At 36.5% G+C, this 26905-nt stretch overlaps 1 protein-coding gene across 1 annotated transcript; it reads right to left on the reverse strand.

Annotated features, from left to right (window-relative positions):
* Positions 1–2484: 2484 nt before the first annotated feature.
* Positions 2485–4495, reverse strand: LOC141655519 (uncharacterized). Its single transcript, XM_074462596.1, has 5 exons — positions 3966–4495; positions 3600–3848; positions 3100–3442; positions 2879–2979; positions 2485–2752 (listed from the first exon to the last, which is right to left on the reverse strand). The coding sequence occupies exons 1-5, from the start codon at positions 4493–4495 to the stop codon at positions 2485–2487; spliced, it is 1491 nt and encodes a 496-aa protein (XP_074318697.1).
* Between the last annotated feature and the right edge of the window lie 22410 nt (positions 4496–26905).

A 26905-nucleotide genomic window follows, 5' to 3' on the forward strand; every position in this document is an offset into this window, starting at 1 on the left:
TAGATTAAGCATGAATCAATCCACATGTTGGTTTCCCCTAATTCCCCATTAACCCTAGCTAAGGAAACTACTCACTCATTATCAAGTTTTTTTTTTTTGGAAGAAATCAACTTCTCATTAAAATAAGAAAGAGTTTCTTACAAAGCATGTCCACTGAACAACTTACAGAAAGCTAGGAAACCAAAGAAGCAACTATCTCATCTAGCAGACTATCATTTACATTAGAAAATAATCTAACTGACACATAATACTTAATTTGATTGACTAGTCAAGCAACAACCCTAGATGAGCCGTTAAACAGTGTCTATTTCTTTCTTGCCGAGCAAGTAAAACCACAAGCAAATTACAACAAATAAGCGTGCCCATTTCTTCCTCCAACCACGCCCTTTGTATTTAGCCAGACGAAGAAGTTCTTGTCTAAGGCACAAAGGTCTTCTAGTGATGCCAAGCCACAATAAAATTTTACAGAGGACGAATTAGAAAAAGGACAGATGAAGTAGAGATGAGTTATGCTTTCCAAAGCTGCATAACACAAGTTGCACCTGTTTACCATAATCAATCCTCTTTTCATCAAGTTATCCACAGTGGGAAGACCATTTTGAACAGCCATTCTCACAATTACAGAATGTCGAGGCATCACAACACTATTGGTCGGACTATTTCGTTTTCGGTTACTTGTCGTTAAGAGTTACCTAGACCAAAACAATATTTATAACTTCACAAACTACTCTACTTTTAGTAAAGAGGTAAGTAAAGGTCGGATCCCAAGGGACGGGTATTGATGTAGGATTTTCGATTGCAAATGGTTGTGCCTAAGGGTGTCACAATTTGGGTTGAGGTAGGAGATCAACTAAACTAAATAACAATGCAAATAAAGTAATGAAAGCAAGCAAGATGATTAAAATGATATGTAAACAATTGATTAAAAGCACTAGGGTGTCATGGGTTCATAGGGGATTCATGGGATTTGATCATACAAACATATTATCTACCAGATGCAAGCAATTATTATTGTGATGGGATCGAGTTAGTGTATATCTTACAATCCCTAAGAAGGTTTGGGTCCCGGAGCCGAATCGATTAGATTGTACAACACCTACAAGTCGACTTAATCTTCCCTATCCAACTATATGCATGGTCTAATGAGACTCGAGTTGGTTTTTGTCTTACAAGTCTCATTGAAAAGGTAAGTGATGGGTAAAAAATACAAGGATTCATAGACTCGCATTTCATCAAACATAACATGTGCATAAGTTGGAATCACAACAAGCAAGCAAATTAATTATGAAAGCATATTAGATTAAGCATGAATTGATCCCCATGTTGGTTTCCCCTAATTCCCCATTAACCCTAGTTAAGGTAACTACTCACTCATTATCAAGTTTAATATGCTAACAAGGTTGTCAATCATACTAACAAGGCAAAACATGATGAATAAATGAAGATGATTAACAATAATTAAAAAGGATTAAGAGAGAATTATACCTATAAAGATGATTCCAATTAACAAAGCAAAGAATAATAGAAGTACTTGATGATTGATGGAAGGTTGTCAATCCTCCAAATAAAACCCAAATAATCTTCTAATTACCCAAAATAAATGATGAACAATAGAGAAATTAAGGAAAGATTAAGGAATGAGATTTGTATTAATGCTAAATTAATATTTGATTACAAGATTAAGAGAGTATTAAGACTTGATTAAGATAAGATTAAGATGACATGATAATCTAGGTAGTACAATGGGGTATTTATACTAGAGATTAGGTACAAAGATTAGGGTTACTAAGGGCTTAAATGACTATTAAGACCCTTAAGAAAAGTTGAGGAAGTACTCCTCTCCAAGGAGATGCTCATCTCCATTTTGGTAGTCTCCAAAGAATATGCTCGTCCCGAGCGTCTAGGCAGCAGGGACGGTTGGTTCTGCATGGGGATCCGAGTGGATTGTGGGAGGGACGCTCGGATCATTTGGCCTCAAGACGAGCGTCTTGGCATTGGGACGCTCGGATTGTAGCAGGGCAACGCTCGTCCTGGGCAGGGGGACGCTCGGATTCCTTCACAGTCACTTCTATTCTTTTCTTCCCTCAACAATCCTCGGGGATCTTGTTGGGGATGCAAGGATCCTTTCATCATTGCCCAATCTACTTTATTATCTATATAGGCCTTCTAGTATTGTCTTCCTTTTGATGATTGGTCATTGAATTCGATCAATTTAGCTCCATTTTGCCATGAAAATGCAAGGTTTGCACTCTTTTCCTACCAAGGGATTAAAACCTCAAAGAATATGCAAAACGAGAAATTAAAGATAGTAAATGACCCAATTATGCACTAAAAAGCATAGGAACGAGGCTAATTTGGGGACTAAATATGCTCAAATATGAGTCACATCAACTATCCATGAGAGGTTTGGCCCATCGCAGAGTTGGATGCTTACCATGAAAAACAGAATAAACTTGATGCATTGCTAGCTTTACCTGACTTGGTTCAATTTTGCAACCAGTCCTGTGTAGCAGCAATGGAGCCTGCCTGATTAATAAAATCATCTCTAGTGGCCAACAGAGCTTTCCAAACTGTTGTAGAGCTGCAACCTGGCTTCACACTCCAACAGTCAGCTCTTTGGAAGTAGTAATGTGTGCACCAGTGCACCCAGATTGACTGGGTATCTTGGCTTAATCTCCAAAACATCTTGAGCAGCAAAGATTTGTTCCAGCTAAGTATCTCACGAATGCCAAACCCACCCTGAGCTCTGGACCTGCAAACATTTTGCTAGGAAAAGAATACCATTCTCCTAGTGTTACTCTGGTAATTCCAAAGAAACCCCCTGCATAGCTTATCAATTTCCAGCATGACCCCTTTAGGCAGAAGGAAGCTTGCACACCAGAAGCTCTCAATGCCAAAAATGACTGAATTAAGAAGCTGCACTTTCCCAGCATATGACAAAAAAGTATTTGCCCAATGTTTTATTTTACTTGTAATCTTCTGCAACAAGGAATGATACATATCCCTTGTTAACCTAGAGGAGTGAAGTGGAACCCCTAGGTATCTAAAGGGGAAAGCTCCCTCTAAATAACTAGTCTCATTAAGGATCATATTCTTTACCTCCTGGTGCACACCACCAAAATATATGTTGGTTTTAGATGGGTTAGGTTGAAGCCCAGAGTACTCAGCAAACAAAGCCAAAGAATTTTCTACTGCTTTGACAGAAGGATAATATCCTCTTGTAAAAACCAGTAGATCGTCAGCAAATATAAGATAGGATAACCCAATCCTACAACATTTTGGGTGGTAACTAAAATGTGGTTGCTCAGGTCGCCTTCTCAGAATTCGGGATAGAACTTCCATGCAGAGAACAAAGAGTAAAGGGGAGAGCGGATCCCCTTGCCTCAATCCTCTCTGACCCTCAAAATAACCCACAGAAGTACCATTGATGTTTAGGGAGAATCTGGGTGAGGTAACACAGGTAATAATCCAGTTGCAGAATTTGTGAGGTAAACCAAATAAAGGGAGAATGGTCTTGAGGAAATCCCAGTTGACAGAATCGAAAGCCTTTCTAATTCACTTTTATGACAAAATGAGGAGAGGAATCCTTTCTCCCATACCCAGCAACTAGTTTATGGGCCAGCATAATATTATCCACAATAGATCTCTCATGAGTAAAGGCAGCTTGCTCTAATCCTACTAAGATAGGCATGACCTTCTTCAGTCTCTTAGTAATGATTTTACTAATGGTTTTGTATATTGTAGAGCAGCATGAGATATGTCTATAGTCCTGAACCGAGCTAGGGTTGTCACCTTTAGGAATGAGAGAAATAATAGTGGAGTTTACTTCCTTTAACAGCTGCCCAGTCCTAAAGAAGTCATGTACAACTTTCACAAACTCACCTTTAATAGCACTTCAAGCTTTTCTAAAGAAGCCAGATGAGTAACCATCTGGCCCAGGGCTTTTGTTCACATCAATTGAGAACAGAGCATCATGGATTTCATCCTTAGTGACATCAAAAACTAGCATGGCTCCTTGAGCCTCCTCCAAACAAGTCCCAGACAGAATAATACCCTCCTCAAATCTCTTGACCCTAGATGATTTCCCTAATAGCCGCTTATAGTACTCAAGGAAAGCATCAGAAATGCCCTCAAATGATTGGAACTCCTGATCATTTAAATCACGGACCCTGCTAATATGACATCTACTTCTCCTGGCTGCCATCTGAGCAAAGAAATAAGTAGTATTAGCATCCAACATTTTAACATCATGGATTTTGGCCCTCTGATATACCATACTCAATTCAACAGTTTTGAGCTTACAATACTCCTGAGAGAGCATTTTCTCTTGATTTAGCAACACAGCATTCAATGGTGTCTGTTGAAGAAGGAGCTGGCATCTCTGTAGATCTAGTTTAGTATCTTTAACTCTACCACTGATATTAGAGAAGCCCCCCTGATGCAGAGATTTGAGCTTAGGTTTTATGAGTTTCAAATGACTCACAAGCCTGTACATAGAGCAACCTCTAATATCCTCCTTCCAAAATGGAGATTTTGGAGAGAGGAAGCTGATGCGTGTCCTAAATATGATGTTTTACACCCTATTTCACACGCATTTCAGAGCTCAATTATGTAGTTTATGCTACTATTTTCCCTATTTCCGTCTACTTTCGTGTTTTTGTGTAATATTGCAGAAATGTGAAGAATCCAGCGGAAAATGAGCCGAATCCGTCCCCGAGTACGTGGCATATTATTTGACATGAAGTTGTGACTCGAGAAGCGAACTTGGTGAGCGTATCAAGGCCTGAAAGATAAATTTGCGAGAGTTCCTGAAGCGGATTACCAGCTACAGTGGTCTATAGACTGACCTACGTGGTCTATAGACTGTCAGAATGCTGAACAGAAGTCTGCGGGAAAGAGGAGCAGTCGATCGACTGATGCCTTTGGTCGATCGACCATAGCACGATTATCAGAAGCTTCTGTACAGCGCATCTTAGTCGATCGACCTGTCCTAGTGGTCGATCGACCGCTATTTTAATCTGACGCAAATTAAAAGGACAAGAAGTTAGAAGCCCCAATTGTAATTAGGTTTTAGGAATAAAAATCACGCTATATTCCTATATAACGTGAACCCTATGTTTTAGAATAGGCATCGGGTTAATTTAGGGATCGAATATTTAGGGTTCAATTTGGGAGTTTAGCATTAGAGTTCGTAATCATTCAACACAATTTATTTTCGTTAATAAAGTTCGTGTTTTCAGATTCTTCTTCCTGCTTTCATTCGGTAATTTGCGTTCCTTGATTTCAGTTTGCTTTTATTCATAGATTAGGATTGCATAGATAGTTTCCCAAAAGCCTTATTTTGTTTAGGCATTTTATTTGCCTAGTTTATTTAATCATGCATTCAACTTCGTCAATTGTTAATTTCGTTATTGTTATGAATTCTGTCATGAGTAGCTAAACCTTCGTGCTAAGATGTAGGGGACCTGTAGCGTAGGCGGCGTAGAATTCGTAATCCTGAATCGCGTCATGGTAGATCGACTGCCATACTTGGTCGATCGACCGGCTCACGTGAGATCATCTCCGTTTTAATTGATTAAATTGCTTAATTTGACGAATCGAGTGCACGCGACTAGTTGAATACTTAGTAAATGACCGACCCATTAGATCGAAAGATGGGGGAGGGAAATAGACTACTTAATTAAGACGACTAAATTAATAAGATCGAGAGATAAATTAATTTAGGCTTTTAAGAATCACTTTTCAGGACGAGAGTCAGTACTAGTGATATTAGGGATCCGTAGCTAGGTCGAAAGATGCTACCTGTTAAGAATGGACCGAAAGGACTTCTTGTTTTCCCGTCTTACGTGATCATTTCGGACTTACCTAGGATACTGCCGCCGAAACTACAGTGAACCGACCATCTTAGCATCCTTTTAATATTTGATTTCTTTAATTACTCATTTACTTGCTTTAGTTTAGTTTTAAATTTTGTTACCTTTAGTTATAGAACTATTCAAATCAAACCCCCTCACAACCGTTACTTTAGACTAAAATTAGACAACTATTAATTGCATCGCCTCTCCGTGGTTCGACCCTGACTGCCCCTAGCTATAGTATTAGTTTGGATTTATAAATTTATCTTTGATACTCCACGACGGTATCAAATTTTGGCGCCGTTGCCGGCGATGCAATTGTTTAAATTTTTAGTTGTTTTTATTTTAGTCTTTATCTTAGTTTAAGAGACATCTGTTCCTTAAACTCTTCTCATATTCTACTTGTAGTTTCCTCTTATGCGCAGGTCACAGGGTGGTGAATTAAGACCATTAGATCCTGAGATCGAAAGGACTTTGCGTGAGCTGAGACGATCATCTAGAGTATTGCCGACAGAGGAAGAGCTGAGTACTCTGTCCAGTTATTACGAGAACGAGCTATTTGAGGAGGATCCACCTTCGTGTCCTATTTCTACTTCTTCAGCTGAGACCGTTACATCTCCAGATATGGCTGAAGAAGCAAGTATAGCCAGTCACTCCGAGCCAAAAGCTGAGAATCTCTACAAGGGATTCGCATTGCCAGCTGGGACGGATAGTGAGGGAAATAATCTGTATACTTCCCTTAAACTAGAAGGATTATAACGAATTTAACAATGATGATCAATGGTCATAAACAAAATACATAAACAAAGTAAAAAGGATTCAGAATTAACCTTCGATCCTAGCAAAATTGGCCTAAGAACAATATCAAAATTGATATTCGCCTATTAGTTGCACCCAAGACGATATGAGATATGCCCCTTGATTATGCTAGAAATCGATCTAAAACTTTCTGTAAAATTTAGTTGTTTTTTGTGTTTTTCTGATGAGAGAGAGAGGCTGGGTCAAGAAAAAGAATTAGGGTAGAAATAATTCTCTCCCTTTCTTTTTATACAGACCGAAATTTGGAGTCAATTAGGAAAAGAAAAATCCTTCCTAATTTTCGGCCAAACTGACCGAAATAAGGAGTATATTCTCCTTATTTTTGGTCTTTCCAAAAATATATAATATGTGTTGAATTGTCATCTAGTGAGGATCAAACCCAAGACCTCTTGGTTTGTGTACCCTCACTATTACCACTATGACACATTCATCTTGTTGATATTAAATATAACTGATTATATTTAATTACGAATTAACAGATTATTTCGTCCAAACTAACATTATATACATTTAATTAAATATAACTTATTATATTTAATTTACGAATTGACAGTTAATTCGTCTCAACTAATATTATTTAATTTTCATTAAATAATTATCTCATCAACACATTGACTAACTTTTTAGTCATATTGGGCATCAATGTGATTATATTTCTATAACCACATTTCTCAAACACATCCTATAGGTGTGACCTTTAGGGACCAGTTGATCACCGCCATCTGTATGATAATAACGTCAAACTTTCTAGCAAGCCAACCGTTATTAGGTAAACGTTAATCAACTGATTAAATATACGAAGTATACCCTTGTGAACCTGTAAGAGATTTACAAATGTTATCACACTAATTTGTGGAGGACACAAGCTCCAACAAACTCCCACTTGTCCTCACAAGTGTATGTGCGATAACCGATTCTCATATCCTATAAAATTTCTCCCACTCAATGTAAAACAATTTGCAAATCCGAATTCACAAAGGTCGTATTTTACAAGCGATCAATATCAAGAGTGGTTTCCCCGACTAGAGAGTAACTTAACTGATAAACGAATCAACATTCGAGCATGGCCATGCATTTCAGTTATAACTCCTCGAGTGGCCCTGAGAAATAACTATACCTGATAAGGGTTGGATATTTTCCTCAACTCGAATCCTGCAGATGTAACCACAAAGATGAAATGACCCGAAAAAATCTACTTAGCCTCCAGATTCACGGCAGACCGTGAGAAAGAAACCAAAGTCACCAAAATCGCTTAATCTCAAGAGACAATCGATAGTCAAAAGAATCGACTCTAAGAACACAATGGATGTCCTATCCACGACCTGGCACCGAATGTTATTAAACATTTAGGACTCCATTACGTTGTCACAAAAAGTTGTCCTACGAGGTATCATCATAATCTCGTATCTCGTGATCGATCACCAACCGTTTGACTTATGACTCGTTGAACCCACCATCACTCGATCGCACAATATAATAGCCGGAGTTATCAGCTCACATTGGCGATTACGGACCAAAACAAATATAATGTAATTCATTCACTTTGTATGGCGTTCAATGTTGTCGGTACAATCCACATGAAAAACAAAATATTATATATAAAACGATGAAGTTATAAATAGTATATGAAAAAGATAATGTATCAAATCCATAATCAAGTACTACAACTCTGGAACATGTTTAATTCCCATGGAATTAACATGCCCTACATGCTTATCATAATTCAACGGTTTGGTGAGAGGATCCGCGATGTTATCATCCGTCGCAATCTTGTCAATCACTATCTCTTCTTGCTCCACGTAATCACGGATCAGGTGAGCTTTCCGAAGTACATGTCTAGATTTGTTGCTAGACTTTGGCTCCTTAGCCTGGAAGATGGCACCTCTATTGTCACAATAGATGGTGATCGGGTCATTCGAACTAGGAACTACCGAAAGCCCTTGTAAGAATTGACGCATCCATATCGCTTACTTTGCGCCTCCGAAGCGGCATAGTACTCGATTCGATAGTAGAATCTGCTACAACATTCTGTTTGGAACTCTTCCAGCTGACCGCAGCACCATTAAGAGTGAAGACGAACCCGGACCGAGATTTTGAATCATCTCGATCCGTTTGGAAGCTAGCATCTGCAGAATCGGTTGCGCATAGCTTAGTATCGCCTCCATAAGTCAATACCCATTCCTTAGTCCTCCGTAGGTACTTGAGGATATTTTTGACTGCTATCCAGTGTGTTTCACCTGGAGTCTTTTGGTACCGACTCGTCATACTCAATGCATATGCCACGTCTGGACGTGTGCATATCATGGCATACATGATCGATCCTATTGCAGATGCATAAGGAACACGACTCATGCGCTCAATCCCTTCAGGCGTTGTGGGTGACTGAGACTTGCTCAACTGCATCCCAGTCGTCATTGGAAGGTTCCCCTTCTTGGAGTTGGTCATGCTGAACTTCTCAAGAACCTTATCCAAATAAGACTCTTGACTAAGTGATAACGTCCGTCGTGATCTATCTCGGTAGATACGGATTCCCAAAATGCGCTGTGCCTCACCCAGATCTTTCATCTGGAAATGGTTCTTCAACCATTCTTTAACCGAAGATAGGAGAGGAATGTCATTCCCAATCAGGAGTATGTCATCGACATACAATATCAAGAATACAATCTTGCTCCCACTCGACTTGATATATAAGCATGGTTCTTCGACCGATCGAGTGAAACCATGCTCTTTTATCACTTGGTCGAAACGATGATTCCAACTCCGAGAAGCTTGCTTAAGTCCATAAATGGAACGCTTAAGCTTGCATACTTTCTTAGGATGCTCAGGATCTATGAAACCTTCGGGTTGCACCATGTACAACTCTTCCTCTAAATAACCGTTTAAGAAGGCGGTTTTCACATCCATTTGCCAAATTTCATAATCATGAAATGCGGCAATCGCTAAGATTATCCGAATGGAACGTAGCATGACTACAGGTGCAAAAATCTCATCATAATGCAATCCGTGCACTTGAGTGAAACCTTTTGCCACAAGTCGTGCCTTATAGATATCTGGTTGCGCGTCTACAGAACGCTTTATTTTGTAAAGCCATTTGCACTGTAGAGGTTTTACCTTATTAGGTAAATCAACTAGATCCCATACGTTATTCTCATACATGGAGTCCATCTCGGATTGCATGGCTTCAAGCCATAGCTTTGAGTCGGAACAGGCCATAGCACCTTTATAGGTTGCGGGTTCATTACTTTCTAGAAGTAAAACGTCATTCTCCTCGACCATACCAATGTATCTGTCCGGAGGATGAGAGTCTCTACCCGACCTCCTAGGTTCCTCAGGAATATTAACCGTATCATTAGTTGGAGGTACAGCTTCCTCCATCTGTTCCTCGGTTGTTGGTTCTGGAATCTCCGACAGCTCGAAGGTTCTATTACTCGTCTTGTTCTCGAGAAATTCTTTCTCTAAGAATGTCGCACTAGCCGCAACAAAAACTCGATGTTCGGTAGGCGAATAGAAGTAATGACCAAATGTTCCTTTTGGATAACCTATAAAGTATGTCTTGACCGATCGCGGGCCGAGCTTATCCTCGTGTCTCCACTTGACATAAGCCTCGCAGCCCCAAACCTGAATAAAGGACAAGTTAGGGACCGTTCCCTTCCACATTTCATATGGAGTCTTGTCGACAGCTTTAGACGGACTTCGGTTAAGTATAAGAGCGGCTGACAAAAGAGCATGACCCCATAATGAATCAGGCACTACCGTGTGACTCATCATGGATCGAACCATATCAAGTAAGGTTCGATTTCTCCGTTTGGACACACCATTCAATTGAGGTGTTCCAGGTGGAGTTAACTGCAAAACGATTCCACAGTCTTTCAGGTGTTGATCAAACTCATTTGAAAGATATTCGCCACCCCAATCTGAACGGAGTGCTTTAATCTTTCTACCCAGTTGGTTCTGTACCCTATTCTGGTATTCCTTGAATTTCTCAAAGGACTCACTTTTATGCTTCATTAAGTAGACGTATCCGTATCTACTCAAATCGTCCGTGAAAGTGATAAAATATCTATAGCCATCTCTAGCGGTAATTGACATAGGTCCACATACGTCCGTATGTATGAGTCCTAATAGGTCACTAGCGCGCATTCCAACACCTTTGAAGGAAATTTGAGTCATCTTGCCAATGAGACATGATTCACACGTGCCATATGTAGAAAAATCGAATGCGGGAATAATCCCATTATCGACGAGTTTCTTCACGCGTTTTTCATTTATGTCCCATTCAACAATGCCATAGATAGGTTTGATCTTTGTCACCAACCTTTACTTTCTTATTATTCATGTGTAATACTTCCGTGGTTTGATCTAAGATATAAATTCCATTCATGGAAACTGCTTTGCCAAAAATCATTTCATTAAAAGAGAAAATACAACTATTATCCTTTATTGAAAATGTAAAACCGTCTTTAGCAAGTACGGAAACAGAAATAATGTTCTTAGATAAACTGGGTACATAGTAACAGTTATTTAAAGATAACTCAAAACCACTAGGGAGTTGGATTACATATGTTCCCTTCGAGGCAAAGAAGAACTCGTGCTCCATTCCCGACTCGCAAGTCCACATCACCTTTTTCGAGAGGTATGATGTTCTTTAGGCCCCGCAAATGATTACACAGATGAGAACCACAACCAAGATCTAGTACCCAAGTTCAAACTTGCATGGTTAATCTCAATCATATGAATATAAGATGACATACCAACGAGCACGACGCGGCCTCGCTTTGATGTCCTCACGGTAGACGGGACAGTTCCTCCTCCAATGTCCAGTCTTGTGACAATGGTGGCACTCTATGTCACAGCCCTTGCTCTTTGTCTTGCCCTGTGAGCCACTAGTCTCACCAGGCGCACTCTTACCGTTTCCTGGCTTCTTGAACTTTGGCTTACCTACAGCTAGGTCGCCATGAGCCTTGCCCTTACCTTTACCCTTGTTGTGAATCGTGAGAACATCCTGCTTCATGCTCCCACTCAATTTCATATCCTTCTCGGTCTGTACGAGAAGGGAGTGTAGCTCATGAGGACTCTTTTTCAAGTCATTCATGTAATAGTTCGCCCTGAAAAGGGCAAAACCATCGTGAAGAGAATGAAGCATTCGGTCAATGACAATGCTCTCACTGATTTTACAATTCAGTGCCTCCAGCTTCTCGACATTCTCAATCATGTGAAGAATGTGTGGGCTAACCGGTTGGCTCTTCTGGAGTTTCGCATCAAAGAAGCGACAGGTATGCTCATATGTAACGATCCTCGGTGCCTTTGAGAACTCGTTAGTGAGCGTGGTGAAAATCTTGTTTGCACCTTGGGCAATGAAGCGTCTCTGCAAATTGGTTTCCATTGCAAAGATGAGTACGTTCTTTATCGCACCCGCTTCCATAACGAAATCACTATAAGCGAGTGACTCGTTGGTTCCTGCATTTGGGCCTGGGTTGACCGGTATTGGCTCAGTTAAATACCTGAGCTTACCGTCAGCAATGACAGCATTCCGTAGTGCCGCCTCCCAGTCCGCAAATTTGGACCCATCATTCTTCAGTCGCGTGGACTGATTCATTTGGTCCATGAATATTTTTAGCCAGGACGAACGATCTAGTGTGGCACTAGGCATTGGGATTGCGTTATTTCCAGCCATTTGTTGTAACACTATTATCGAAAATAATCGTGTTCTACACTGCGAAAGAAGAATAAAAATAATACGCATGTGCATCGTTTTGATTTTAAGTCTAATGAACTAATGTCATAACGCGAAGACTCAAAACATTTATACAATTGACCTCCCTCAAGAATTAGATAAATGATCCCAAGACTCAATTCTCTGTAAATTGATAAGCTAACCTTTTAGCTAATTCTACCGTTAGAATTCTTGGTCGATAAATTTCTGTAAATTCTATCTTTAGTCCATCATAATCACGAGAAACTCTTCGGACTATGATGTTGAGGTAAACTAAGTCAACACAACTACTTACCCAACGTAGAAGGGGTCATATTAGGCCTACCGACGAAGAAGGGATTCATAGATGTTTGCCCTTATAAAGACTAATCTCAATTTCCGTTTTAGAGGAAGATCCCATCAACTTTATTTTAATTCATTTTAAGTGAACTAAAATCTAGCATGCGAGAATGATTAAACTAAGGTGATGGCTTAAAGACTGTGACATCTGCATGTCCATGAAAACTAACATACAACCTATATGAGTCAATTTTCATGCATAAACTAACATGTGAATGAAAAGCAATAAGAATGAAAACGTAAAAACAAACAGTAAAAGTCCTAGTGTGGCTTATCCTATCAAAATGAACAATAAATACAAGTTTGGAATCCATCCTTGGACCCGAGAAGCTTGTCTTGATGATCTATCTTGATCCATGTAGTGGGAGTGACCTTCAATCTTCATCTTTAGTCTTCTTTGAAATTACAATAAATAAAATTACATAATTGACCTATTTATTACATTCTAATTTCAAAACCCAAAACTAAAATAAAGGAGATTCGAGATCTCATAATTACATAAAAATCATGTTTCCTTCATTACGAAAACATAATTTGACTAAGTCCACACTAAGTATTACAAATTACAACCGATTGCAAAAATAAATACGTAAATAAAATTCATTCATTCGATTCATTCAACAAAATTTAAAAGCATCAACTAAAATAAATTAAACATACATAACACAATTCCTTAATTATGTTGATTAATTTATCCAAACCACCTATTTAAATTAAATTAAGTGACAATTCCGCAATTAATCACATTAATTTCATTCTTAATCCATATTAAACTTGTAATATGAATTCTATCCGTCAAAATTTTAAACTGCTTTAAAATAACTCGGTATCTTTAAATTGTGAACCGATTCACAATAACTAATTGGCCAAAATAAAAAAAAACAAAAACAAAAACCAATTATAATTTGGTCTCGGCTGAAAAATAAACAATTTTTTTTTTTTTTTTTATAATTTCAGCTCCACACGGCTGAAAAAAAAAAACAGCCCCCCTTTTTTTTTTATTCGGCAATTAGGAAAAACAAAAAGAAAAAAAACTTTCCATATTTTTTTCTTTCGGCAATAAGGCAAAAAAAACAAGAAAAAAAACTTTCCTTTTTTTTTTTTTTTTTTTTTCTCGGCTTACCAAAAAACAAAAACAATTTTTTTTTTTCTACGGCAAACTCTAAAAAAAAACGTCCACCCTCCTTTTTTTTTCTTTCTTTTGCGGCAATATGCCCTAAACAAGATTTGATGACAAAATTGTTTACATTTGCTATTAGAACATGATTAGCATATGAAATAATAAACATGATTAATTTATATGCCAAAAACTATATAGCAAAAACATTCTTTTTATCATAAACATGACGATTCCATTTAATTTTAACTTAATCTGCATTAAATCAAAAACTACCAATTCTTCATATGATAATTTTAACTGATTATAAACTATAATATGAAAAATAAAATGGAAAAATATCATCAAACTAAAAGAAAAAAAAACGGCACAAAAAAAACAAATTCGGCACAAAAAAAATTTTGCCGAACCAAAAAAATTTCGAAACCCTAAAATTTTTCCGAAAATCCTCATTGTTCACATACAAATTTATGAAAATCATCAAGATTAAAAACCGTGGCCTAGTGCTCTGATACCACTTGAGGGAAATAATCTGTATACTTCCCTTAAACTAGAAGGATTATAACGAATTTAACAATGATGATCAATGGTCATAAACAAAATACATAAACAAAGTATGAAGGATTCAGAATTAACCTTCGGTCCTAGCAAAATTGGCCTAAGAACAATATCAAAATTGATATTCGCCTATAAGTTGCACCCAAGACGATATGAGATATGCCCCTTGATTATGCTAGAAATCGATCTAAAACTTTCCGTAAAATTTAGTTGTTTTTTGTGTTTTTCTGATGAGAGAGAGAGGCTAGGTCAAGAAAAAGAATTAGGGTAGAAATAATTCTCTCCCTTTCTTTTTATACAGACCGAAATTTGGAGTCAATTAGGAAAAGAAAAATCCTTCCTAATTTTCGGCCAAACTGACCGAAATAAGGAGTATATTCTCCTTATTTTTGGTCTTTCCAAAAATATATAATATGTGTTGAATTGTCATCTAGTGAGGATCGAACCCAAGACCTCTTGGTTTGTGTACCCTCACTATTACCACTATGACACATTCATCTTGTTGATATTAAATATAACTGATTATATTTAATTACGAATTAACAGATTAATTCGTCCAAACTAACATTATATACATTTAATTAAATATAACTTATTATATTTAATTTACGAATTGACAGTTAATTCGTCTCAACTAATATTATTTAATTTTCATTAAATAATTATCTCATCAACACATTGACTAACTTTTTAGTCATATTGGGCATCAATGTGATTATATTTCTATAACCACATTTCTCAAACACATCCTATAGGTGTGACCTTTAGGGACCAGTTGATCACCGCCATCTGTATGATAATAACGTCAAACTTTCTAGCAAGCCAACCGTTATTAGGTAAACGTTAATCAACTGATTAAATATACGAAGTATACCCTTGTGAACCTGTAAGAGATTTACAAATGTTATCACACTAATTTGTGGAGGACACAATCTCCAACAGATAGAAAATTCGAACCAAAACCGTCCTACATTAACTTGGTTGAGAGAAACCAATTTGGGGGAGCTGCAAATGAAGATGCAGCTAAACATATGGAGACATTCATTAACTACTGTTGTTCCATACCCCCACCAGCAGGTGTGACCCCGGACCAGGTAAAAGAGACGATGTTCATATTTTCGCTTCGTGATGCTGCTAGGGAGTGGTACCGAGATCTGGATCGAGTTGCCAATGGGATTACTGATTGGAATTCGCTGGCCCTAGCATTTTATAAGAAATATTTCTCTGCATCGCAGACCAATGCGATTAGAGCTCAGATCACAAGCTTTAAACAGGGTCCCGATAAAGATTTTCATGAGGCATGGGTCCGTTTCAAGAGACTGGTGCGAACTATTCCGCACCATGGGTTTGAGAAATGGTTTCTGTGCAACCAATCCTATAATGGTCTTTATGATGATCAGAGAGCTATCCTAGATGCTGCAGCTAATGGGAGATTTCAAGAGAATAGCGGTGAGACAAAGGGGTGGAAAATCATAGATGACCTGGCCACCCATAAAGCTGAGCATGGGAATTCTAGAGGAAATCAGAGAAGATCAGCTGAATCTCCTGCTGTAGCTGCTAGAGGCCCTTACTGCGAGATTCGACAAGATAGATTTTGGGGGATCCTAAAAAGGAGGGATATATAAAGTTAATGCAGTTTCAGACGGTCCCTTTACATGCAAAAGATGTGGAGGAGAGGGACATGTTTCGGAGTTTTGTACTAGTTCGAATGAAACATGTGCTGCCTTTCAACATTATAGGCAGACTGGTACTTATCCTAATCCCTCTAATGTCCACCCCAATTTGACGTGGACTAACCAGAATGTCCTTAATCCGGGTCCACAGCAGCAGCAGAATTATGAGCCCCCTCATAAGCAGCAGCAATATCAAAAGCCTCCCTATGTGCCTCAGCAGCAGCAATTTCAAGGCTCTGATATTTCTGAGTTGAAGAACATGGTTCAGAATCTGTCGGGTTTGCTGCAAAAGGAGTCTCTAGCTAGAGAGACTTCTACAAAAATGTTGGAGAGCCAAATTGCCCAATTGGCAAGCAAAAGTGCCACTAGAGCTCCGGGGCATTTACCGTCGCAGCCGGATAAAAAAGAGACTCTAAATGCGATCACTTTGAGGAGTGGGTCTACCCTTGATGGGCCCGCTATGGTCGAAGATGCTACTGAAAAAGATGAGGCGAAACCAAGCAAGAAAAAGGCTGGAATGAACAGTAGCAAGAAAAAGACGATCGAAAAGTACATCATCGGCGATCGACACACACACTGGTCGATCGACCGACTCAAGCGCAATGATGTGGTTTCGGTCCGAGGAAGCGATCGATCGACCGCCTACATGGTCGATCGATCAAGATACTGCCGATGTCGAACCTTTTCGTCACCAATGCCGATAACTTGAGGGACTACTTATTTCGGGGTAAGACGACTCCGAAATTATCGAGGCAAGATCCAAATGCTGATGGGTCAGTTCCGGTTCCAAAGTATGACCCTACAACGGTCAACGGTTCATTCCTGAGACGGACTGAAGAAGGTTCGAGCTACAACAAGGACAAAGTAGTGGATTTTCAGCCTAAATCCACCGATGCCAGTATGAGAGACCTAGAGGAGAGGGCTAAGTTGCTTCTTACACCCCTTATCCAGAGAAATTGGTGCCGACAAAGGAACAGTGTCGTTTAACAAGTTTGAAAATGTTATTCGTAGTTTAAATGTGCAAGTTCCTTTCTTAGAATTAGTTAATCAAGTGCCCGCCTATATGAAATTTATGAAGCAAATTGTTGTCTAAAAAGAAGTCACTTGATACTTGTGCAACTGTCGCACTAATCGAGGAGTCATGTTCCTATTTGACTCATACTGCTCCACATAAGTTAGCTGACCCTGGTAGCTTTTTTGTTCCTTGTAATATTGGTACCTTTTCAATTGAGAATGCATTATGTGATCTAGGAGCTAGTATTAGTGTCATGCCTTTGAGTCTTGCTAAGAAATTGAGATTGACTAAGTTTGCGATCACAAGCATGACAGTACAGATGGCTGATCGTTCTGCGGTCCAGCCTATAGGAGTCTTAAAGGACATTCCTGTGCAAATAGGAAAGTTCTTTTTCCCAGTTGACTTCGTCGTGCTAGATATACCCGAGGATGCTCACATTCCTATCATTTTGGGTAGACCATTTCTGCACACTGCTGGTGCAGTTATAGATGTTGGCTCAGGGACATTGACCTTTAAGGTAGGAAAACAGTCCATTGTTTTTGCCCAGACCTATAAGAAGAAGGATGCTATGTACCCAGTAACTTGCAATGTAGCTAAATCTTATGTTTTGTTGCCTGACATGCCTGCCCCTATGCCCAATTCTGCTATAACACCTCCGCCCCAGATTGGGAGCGAATTGGAGGAAGATCTTTCTGTTTTGACTGTTGCAGAAAATGGTTTGGGGAAGGAAGAGCCATTCATTGCTCCAGCTGTGAAGGAGCCAATCGTTCAAAGAGGCGGTCTAGGGTGTCTGAGCTATGCAACTGATGAGGAGCATGATGAGGAACCAGTCAAGGTGACGGAGTCCGATTTGAATTTTAATGAGCCAGACGAGGTCATTGATTGGGAAGATGATAGAGATGTTGATCTGTTGAGTTATGCGGATATTGGAATTGATAGGAGTGTAGCTGAGAGGATGAGCACTGTAGAGGCTACTTCTTGTGGCCAGAAGCCGAGCAAGTGGGCCATTCCGTGGCCATTCTTGATCAACTATTAGTTGATTAAGACTTAAAAAAACAAAAAAAAACATTTTATTGCTTTCGTTAGACTTTTTATTGCTTTGGTGTGCGCGAGACTTCGCTTTAATAAGTTTGCTTAGGATTTAAAGACTTTAGACTATTACTTTGGGTTTTGCGCAATTTTAAGCGCGTTATTATGTGTATTTGCAGGTTCATAGACCATATTAGCTCAATTTATTGAGCTAATTCGAAGAAATCAGAAACTTACAGCAGGTATATCAGTCGATCGACTGGTTTATGCGGTCGATCGACTTGTTAGAAATCTATATCTCATTATACTCAACATATTCTTATATGTTCAATTTAATTTAGTCATAAAATTAATTAGATCTTATGCATGCAAACATAAGTAAAATATGGAGAAGAAAATCAATTTCTCACCATCTAAATTTCGGTCATTTGTGGGCACCAACAAGATCTCCTTCTTGTTAGTTCTTGAGCTTTCCAATAATGGATGAACATTCATGACTTCAAAATAGAGGCCCTCCAATAAGTAGCACCCAAGACTATCCCAAAATCCCACAAACTAATATGTACTAGATATTTATAATGTGGTTTACCTTAAAATCGGTTACTAATACACATATACTACTACTAGTATTATTAGTGATTGATTTGTACAAATTAGATTCATAAAAATGAATATTATGAAGAACAAGAGAGAGAAGGTAGTGATTTTCATAAAAATATGAGAGAATGAATTATTGAGAGAAAAATCTCTCAATAGTTGTTCACAAAACCGGTGGGGTGGGGAGGATTTTAGGCCATTTTTCTTTTTCCTTTTTGTCTTCACAAGACAAATTGTGTAAGCCTTTTTTCATAGTCATGTCACTATCAAGTGTCATAGACAAATGAATAAGACAAATGGAAAAAGACAAAACTTCTAAACATTGCCCACCAATTTCGGTTTTGATGTGTAATATGGAGTCCATTTTATTTTTGTCAATTATACAATTGTATGTCATGTGACATGTGACATGTCTTATGTCATGTTTTAATTTAAAATGCATATTTAACAAATTAAATATCATTTACAAATTAAATAAATCACATTTAACAAATTGACTAGTAATTCAAAATTACTTTCACATAAAATGGTCATTTAATTACTAGTTAGTATAATTCACAACATCTTGTAATTATAACTAACTTATCATTCTCATCTCGCGTGTTTCGCAAACACCGATTAATTTTAGTAATATAACTTCTTAGATTACTAAATAAAATCTTATTTAATCACATTATAATAAGATGTCATTTTCTCTCTTATGATAATAATTTGTTCAATTTTAAGGAATTAATTAATCTGTATCGGCATACAATTAATTAAGCTTTTCAATTAAGGGAATCGTCCTTTAGGTGTGACCTCAAGGGATCAATTGATCACCACCGTCATTTCGACGTAATGTCAAACTCTAGCCAGCCAATCATTACCGATATGTGTGGACCAGTTGACTATATATGTAATGTATCATCCCTTTCGTATTCTTGATATGAGATTTAAATATGTGATCAATATGATCGACAATTGTGATCGCATTATTGTCGGGGACACTTACTCCAACAATCTCCCACTTGTCCTCGACAAGTGTGCGTCACAAATTCTCTTGTCCTATTACTATCTCCCACTCAATGCAAGGTGTCTTTCGGGTCGTACTTGCAAGTGATCATATCGAGAGTGGTTTCCTCGATCTGGAGAATAACTGATTGACCGGAGTTATCTACCATAGATAACATCCGAGCGTGGCCACGCATTTCCAGTTCATTACTCCTCGAGTGGCCCTGAGATATTGTTTTAACCCTGACAAGGGGGTGGACAATTCCTATCGCACTTATTCCCTTCGACTAGCCACAACCATCATAACCCAAAATATGCCCATTTGACCCCATTTACGAAGGCCGTAGTAACATAAATCAAAGCTAATCTGAAACTATGCCATCTTAGGCGAACAGTCTTTAGTCAAAAGAATCAACTCATTAGAATACTATAGTAACTCTCGCCATGACCAGGCTATATAAATTTGCCAGAACTCTATAAGCGGTCACTGCCCGACAAAGTGTTCCTAACAGTCTGCCTATGTGATCGACTAGTCATCTCTCATGACTGTATGGCACTGAACTTGCCATCAATCGCATCACAATCTAATCACTTCGAGACGTCACCTCATACAAGTGACTATGGGCGAATACTATGTTAATCTGGGTTCACTTTAACGGGGCTCAATATTGTCTCTACAACCCGTTTGGATGTAACAAAGTACAAGAAAAGAGTTTTTAAAGTAAAAACTCGAACGACAAATGCGATTATCACATATGAATAGTCAATGCCTGATTACTATTTCATATTCTATAATCTAATTTTCATCTTATATGTAGTTGTTCATCTCAATGCAATTGAAATGACATATGACATGACTTATCATGTTAAGCCTATGAGAAGGCTTTGGTTAGTAGGTTTTATCAACTTCTTGTACCTTACTCAACCTTACTACATACTCGCTTTCCTTTGTAATGTATACATTTGCATTACAAAACTTTTTGAGTACGTGTCGAGATCCAATCAAGATATAGGCCCTCTAGCCTTAGAATAGCTCCCACTGTTTTCACAGTGTGCGGGACTCATCCTTCTTGCACATCTCATGATTGCAAGTGTACTCAATTTCCGTTGTAAATATTTCTCATTGTTCTTTATTGCCTAGAACGATTCTAGAAAATCTATTTCTTAGATAACATAGCCACAATGGTATCTTAACCTTCCTAATGTTTTTGATTATGGTTTTGTCAGAAACCATGCGCAATCTCAATTGTCAATTGTCATTTGTGTAACACCCTTACACAAAATTGCTTCAAAAACACTTTGCATTACATCTTTAATGCATCTGCAAGCACTTAAGGGTAATCTTTATGCCTTACTTGGTAACTATTACTTAAATTCGATTTGAAACAATTCATCATACTCAAAGTATATGAAGTGTTATACATCATTTCCTATTTAATTGATTCGGCAGCGGAAGCAAATGGAATCAATCAAATATGTTCAATTCGATTGAACTAGTCATAAATCTTATCAACATAAGACTCATCATTTGAAGCTAATATCATGTGGATTTATCTCCATAAATCCGGATATTAAAGATGTATTATATTTCTCCAAGTCTTAAATCATTCCCAATGATCAATATGTCATCCACATATTAGACTAATTAAAATTACCGTAACTCCCACTAAACTTCATGTATAAACACAACTTCTCGACTTATCGAGAAAAGTTTTATAACATGATCAAAACATTGATTCCAAATCATTGATGTCCAACTTAAGACAATCTCTTAAGTTGCACATTATCTTAGGATTGTAAGAATCTATAAAACTCAAGACATGTATTGAATACATTCCTTCTAATTTAAGAAGTGGGTTTTATATTCACTTGCTATATGTATATCATCATAATGAAACACAATCCCTAAGAAGATCCAAATAGACTTAAGCATTTCAACTAGTGCAAAACCCTTTGCTACAAATCAAGCTTTGAAATCTCTCTTTATTAGTGCAAAACCCTTTGTCACTAATCAAGCCTTTAATTTCGGATTTTCATGGCTATAAGCCTTGTATTGAGTTGTGACTTAAATACTCTCATGTAAGTCATATATTCATTACTTTCCAGAAGTAACTTGAATCAAATAATTTCTTTGTAAGTTGTAAGCTCTTTACTTTAAGCTCTTTACTTTCTTAAAAGTACTTTCTTAAAAGTAACACTAATTTATCATCTTCAACAAGTGATGGCTTTAACCTCCTAGGTTTTGAAGAAACAACGTCTTACACAAAATGTCTCATGTAGCCAAGAAAGACCAGTTTCTTGTGACATAACATTCTTTGTGGCTGCTCTTGAATAATTTCTCCCACTCTCTCTTCTAGAAATAAACTTGTATTCTAGAAAGACGGCTTCACGAGCCACAAACTTGTTGTACTTGTGATAATAGGAAGGGAAAAATGAGCATTTGTTTCTTGTGAAAACTTACAAGCATGGTACCCTACCATTTCATATCTCATATGATTCGTTTTAGATTTAGTGGAAAAATAATTTAGACAAAATGATATAATCCCCAAAATTAGATCAAGTAACTCAAGGTAACTTGATTAAAGTCCAAAACCTATCGAATAGCATTTGAATTCTTTATCCAACCACACATTATCCCATAATGCGTGCTAAGAGAGATTTACATGTGATACTATATCACATTTCCTTTGGCTTATATTAAAGTCTTTACTTAGATAATCCCATCACGACTAAATCGTGATTCCTGGAATTCTTTGAACTTCTTCAAAGATTTCTCAATTTACCTTATTAAGTGAACACATTAGTGTCAACTTAAATCGTTGGTAAAAGAAAATGATCAACCTATTCTGGATCAATGATTTTCAACCTCGATCTCCTTTTCAACCAAAAGGCACGAGACATCTTGCTTTGAATACAAGATACGCATATACCATAAGATCTAATGGTTTCAAGAGTACTTGATAACTCTTTGCGTTCATCATTCCAGAATCTAAGGTTTAATCTTGGGTTATCAATTTGAGTCTTGCATCATCTACATGATATATCATTCTAGTTTGGTTTAGAATATAATCACCTTGATAATGGGCTAGCCATACATCAAATCATGGTGTATAGGGTCACAAAAGTGAAACCTCTTTTGTATCTTAACAAGTTTATATTCTTATTTAGAGTTTATGTACATAATAGTCACAATTAAGTACAACTCTAAACTCAAAAACTAGATTGAGTTCACAATGACTCTATCTCTCAACATCATTGGTGCTAGTCGTCATATTCTAATCATTCTATGTATCAAATACAATGATGAAAACCTCCACTTGTTTCTAATATTGACGAAGTAGTACTAGCAAAATTTATGTTAATCAAATAAACATATAAAGAAGAAGGTCCTATTAGATGTCCCACAACTAACTTGTTGATTCTTCAATAATTTGGGGTAGTTTCATTTCTAGCATCCAACAATTAAGACAATGGAAACATTATCGGTCGGGATTGAGAGGTTTAGTATTGTTATTCTCAATAACGTTACCTTTAACATTACCTTGTATCAATTCCATTCTAATTTTACTTCTTTAAACCTTATCCTTTTCTTAACGGTTTAAGAGAATGCTCCCACTCATTTCAACGAGTCTTTGCTTTGAGAAGCAAAATTGAATTTCATGAAGACTACTCTTCATTCGTTCGTTTAGTCTTAAAACTTTCATTGAAGTGGTTGCGGTATTTTGGTCAATTTTGATTTCCAACAAATCTAGTTACCAAAATGATTTAATGTTTCAAAGTACTTAACTCAATTAAGCATATGAGAAACAATTTTAAGTAGATATGTTAGTCAAGAATAAAAAACCCTTTTGATTACTAATAACTTTTATCTATACTCTTCACAAGAGATCCTTACGATGGATAATTTGAGGTTTTTAGAAGAAAATTTAAATTTTGTCTTTAGTTACGATGTTTTAATGGAGATTTGAACTAAAATCGAAATGACGCCGTATATAAATTGAGGTAAAGAAATAGAACAATATGATAACGAAATAGTGGAAAACTTAACATTTATCGTTTTATTAATACTTGTAAATAACAAGTAAAGCATTTACATAGTGACCTCTACCCAACTATGATAAATGATTCCAAGATCCAAATTCATATTAACTTGGGGCACGGTGTGCAAATACCCTCATTAATATAACTCGGTGGATTAACTCTTTAATCGATTCTACTTTTAGAACTCTTGGTCGATAAAATTACATTAATATTTATCTCTAGCCCGAAACACATCCGGAAATCGTCGTGAATACTTTCGTTGAGTTCAACCCAAATTTTGAATAAATGTGTCCATGATCCAAACTCATATCAACTTAGGGCACGGTGTGCCGAAATACCCTTCATTAACATAAATTCGGTGGATAGACATTTATCACCCACTTCCCCTACGTAACAAGGTTTGTACCCCGGTGTGGCCGAGTGCATTCCCTCACGAAATAGGTTTTCATGGTTTCTACTTTTTGGTAAGGCTAAGTCTCAATTGTTTATTTTTAGCGAGAGGTCATGTCTATTTATTATCTATCACGTTTTAAGTGAACTAAAGCGGTGAACTACGATAATTGTAATTGACACGATCGATAAACTCGATTAAAAGGATAATGCATGTTTTAGTTATGGCGATTTAGCGATGCATGCAACATATAAATAAAATGCAAAGCATAAAAATAAATCCTAGTATGGCCTTCCTAAAAATAGTAAATCTAATAAACTATTACAAATTCGGAAACCAACTTCACTGGTCCCTTGAACTTCGGTTTTGGCACGCATCTCGAGGTAACACCGTCTTTAATGGATCGCCTTCTTAAGTGGCACCGTCTACAAGGATCTCCGGAATAAATAAATTACATAACAAATTACATAATTTCCTATTATACATTTGTAATTAAAATAAAATAAATCTATTAAATTACAAAACGGTGATACGAGATCACAATAAATTACAACCAAATCGATATTCCCATACATTTCGGGTAATATCAATTAAAAACTAAGGCCATACTAAGTAAAATTACATAATTTAAAAATTACATAAAATAAAATTATGACAATCATAAATAAAATGCAGCATTATAATATGTATGAACATGCCCAATTTTATGCTAAATCGCCTTTAAGGAGCCAATATCGTATATTAAACGGTTTTTACGGATTTGCGTGATTCAACCTTTAAAATCACAATAAATTACATAAAATCACATTTATGTATTAGTTAATTACCCTAACCATCTTAGGACTCAAAATTAGTCTCCACTAACATATTGACTATAATTAACTTTATATTTCTTAATATTGTTCATAAAAGGACTTAAAATTTCAATATAATGCCATAAACTTCAAATAAATCATAAAAATTTCTAATAAATTCAAAATTTGAAATTTTAAACTCATGAAAATTCTGTAAAAATACCATGACACTCATAATGTTCAAAAACTTAGGTTAAAAATTTCGAAATTTATCGAGAAAAACAATGTTGCGGTTTATCGGATTTATCAATTATTACCATAAAAATATGAGAAAATATTTTAATTTACTTTTCACTTTTAGATCTGAAATAGGTGATAAAATGCAACATGTGACGTTTTTCCTTAGTCATGAAGTATGTATTAGCAATTTTTACTAATTAAAGTCACTATTTATGTTATTTTTCATCAAAAATCATAAATCATGCATAAAGACTTCATTATAGCCAATTATTTTACACACATCTTGTAAAATTGCATGTGACAACATACTAAATTTCTATGACCAGATTCGAAATATCACTCATATTAACCTATTTTTCCATTTAAATTCGATTTTATCATGAAAAATCCATATTTCGAGCATAAGAACTCATAAAATTATGGCAATTTACAGGTCATCAAAATATAATATATATGAAAACATATACAAAAACCACTGGAACAATCAAAGTTTAGCTAATTTTAGTCCAAAAATGACATTTTTATCATAAAATCACATTTTAATGCCATTATTATACAAAATGAACAATAAAAATCCATAAATTAACCAAAATATCCTAAATACATTTTAGGATCAGAAACTTTAACATGCATAATAAATTTCGTGATATATCATAATAAACACAAATTTATAAGTTTTATATGTTAATCGTATAACTCGGAAAAACAATAACCGATTTGCATGCAAACAACCTAAGGCTCTGATACCACTTGTTAGAAATCTATATCTCATTATACTCAAAATATTCTTATATGTTCAATTTAATTTAGTCATAAAATTAATTAGATATTATGCATGCAAACATAAGTAAAATATAGAGAAGAAAATCAATTTCTCACCATCTAAATTTCGGTCATTTGTGGGCACCAACAAGATCTCCTTCTTGTTAGTTCTTGAGCTTTCCAATAATGGATGAACATTCATGACTTCAAAATAGAAGCCCTCCAATAAGTAGCACCCAAGACTATCCCAAAATCCCACAAACTAATATGTACTAGATATTTGTAATGTGGTTTACCTTAAAATTGGTTACTAATACACATATACTACTACTAGTATTATTAGTGATTGATTTGTACAAATTAGATTCATAAAAATGAATTTTATGAAGAACAAGAGAGAGAAGGTAGTGATTTTCATAAAAATATGAGAGAATGAATTATTGAGAGAAAAATCTTTCAATAGTTGTTCACAAAACCGGTGGGGTGGGGAGGATTTTAGGCCATTTTTCTTTTTCCTTTTTGTCTTCACAAGACAAATTGTGTAAGCCTTTTTTCATAGTCATGTCACTATCAAGTGTCATAGACAAATGAATAAGACAAATGGAAAAAGACAAAACTTCTAAACATTGCCCACCAATTTCGGTTTTGATGTGTAATATGGAGTCCATTTTATTTTTGTCAATTGTACAATTGTATGTCATGTGACATGTGACATGTCTTATGTCATGTTTTAATTTAAAATGCATATTTAACAAATTAAATATCATTTACAAATTAAATAAATCACATTTAACAAATTGACTAGTAATTCAAAATTACTTTCACATAAAATGGTCATTTAATTACTAGTTAGTATAATTCACAACATCTTGTAATTATAACTAACTTATCATTCTCATCTCGCGTGTTTCGCAAACACCGATTAATTTTAGTAATATAACTTCTTAGATTACTAAATAAAATCTTATTTAA

This window comes from Silene latifolia, chromosome 5 (genome assembly GCF_048544455.1).
Source record: "Silene latifolia isolate original U9 population chromosome 5, ASM4854445v1, whole genome shotgun sequence".
In the NCBI taxonomy this organism is placed as follows: Eukaryota; Viridiplantae; Streptophyta; class Magnoliopsida; order Caryophyllales; family Caryophyllaceae; genus Silene; species Silene latifolia.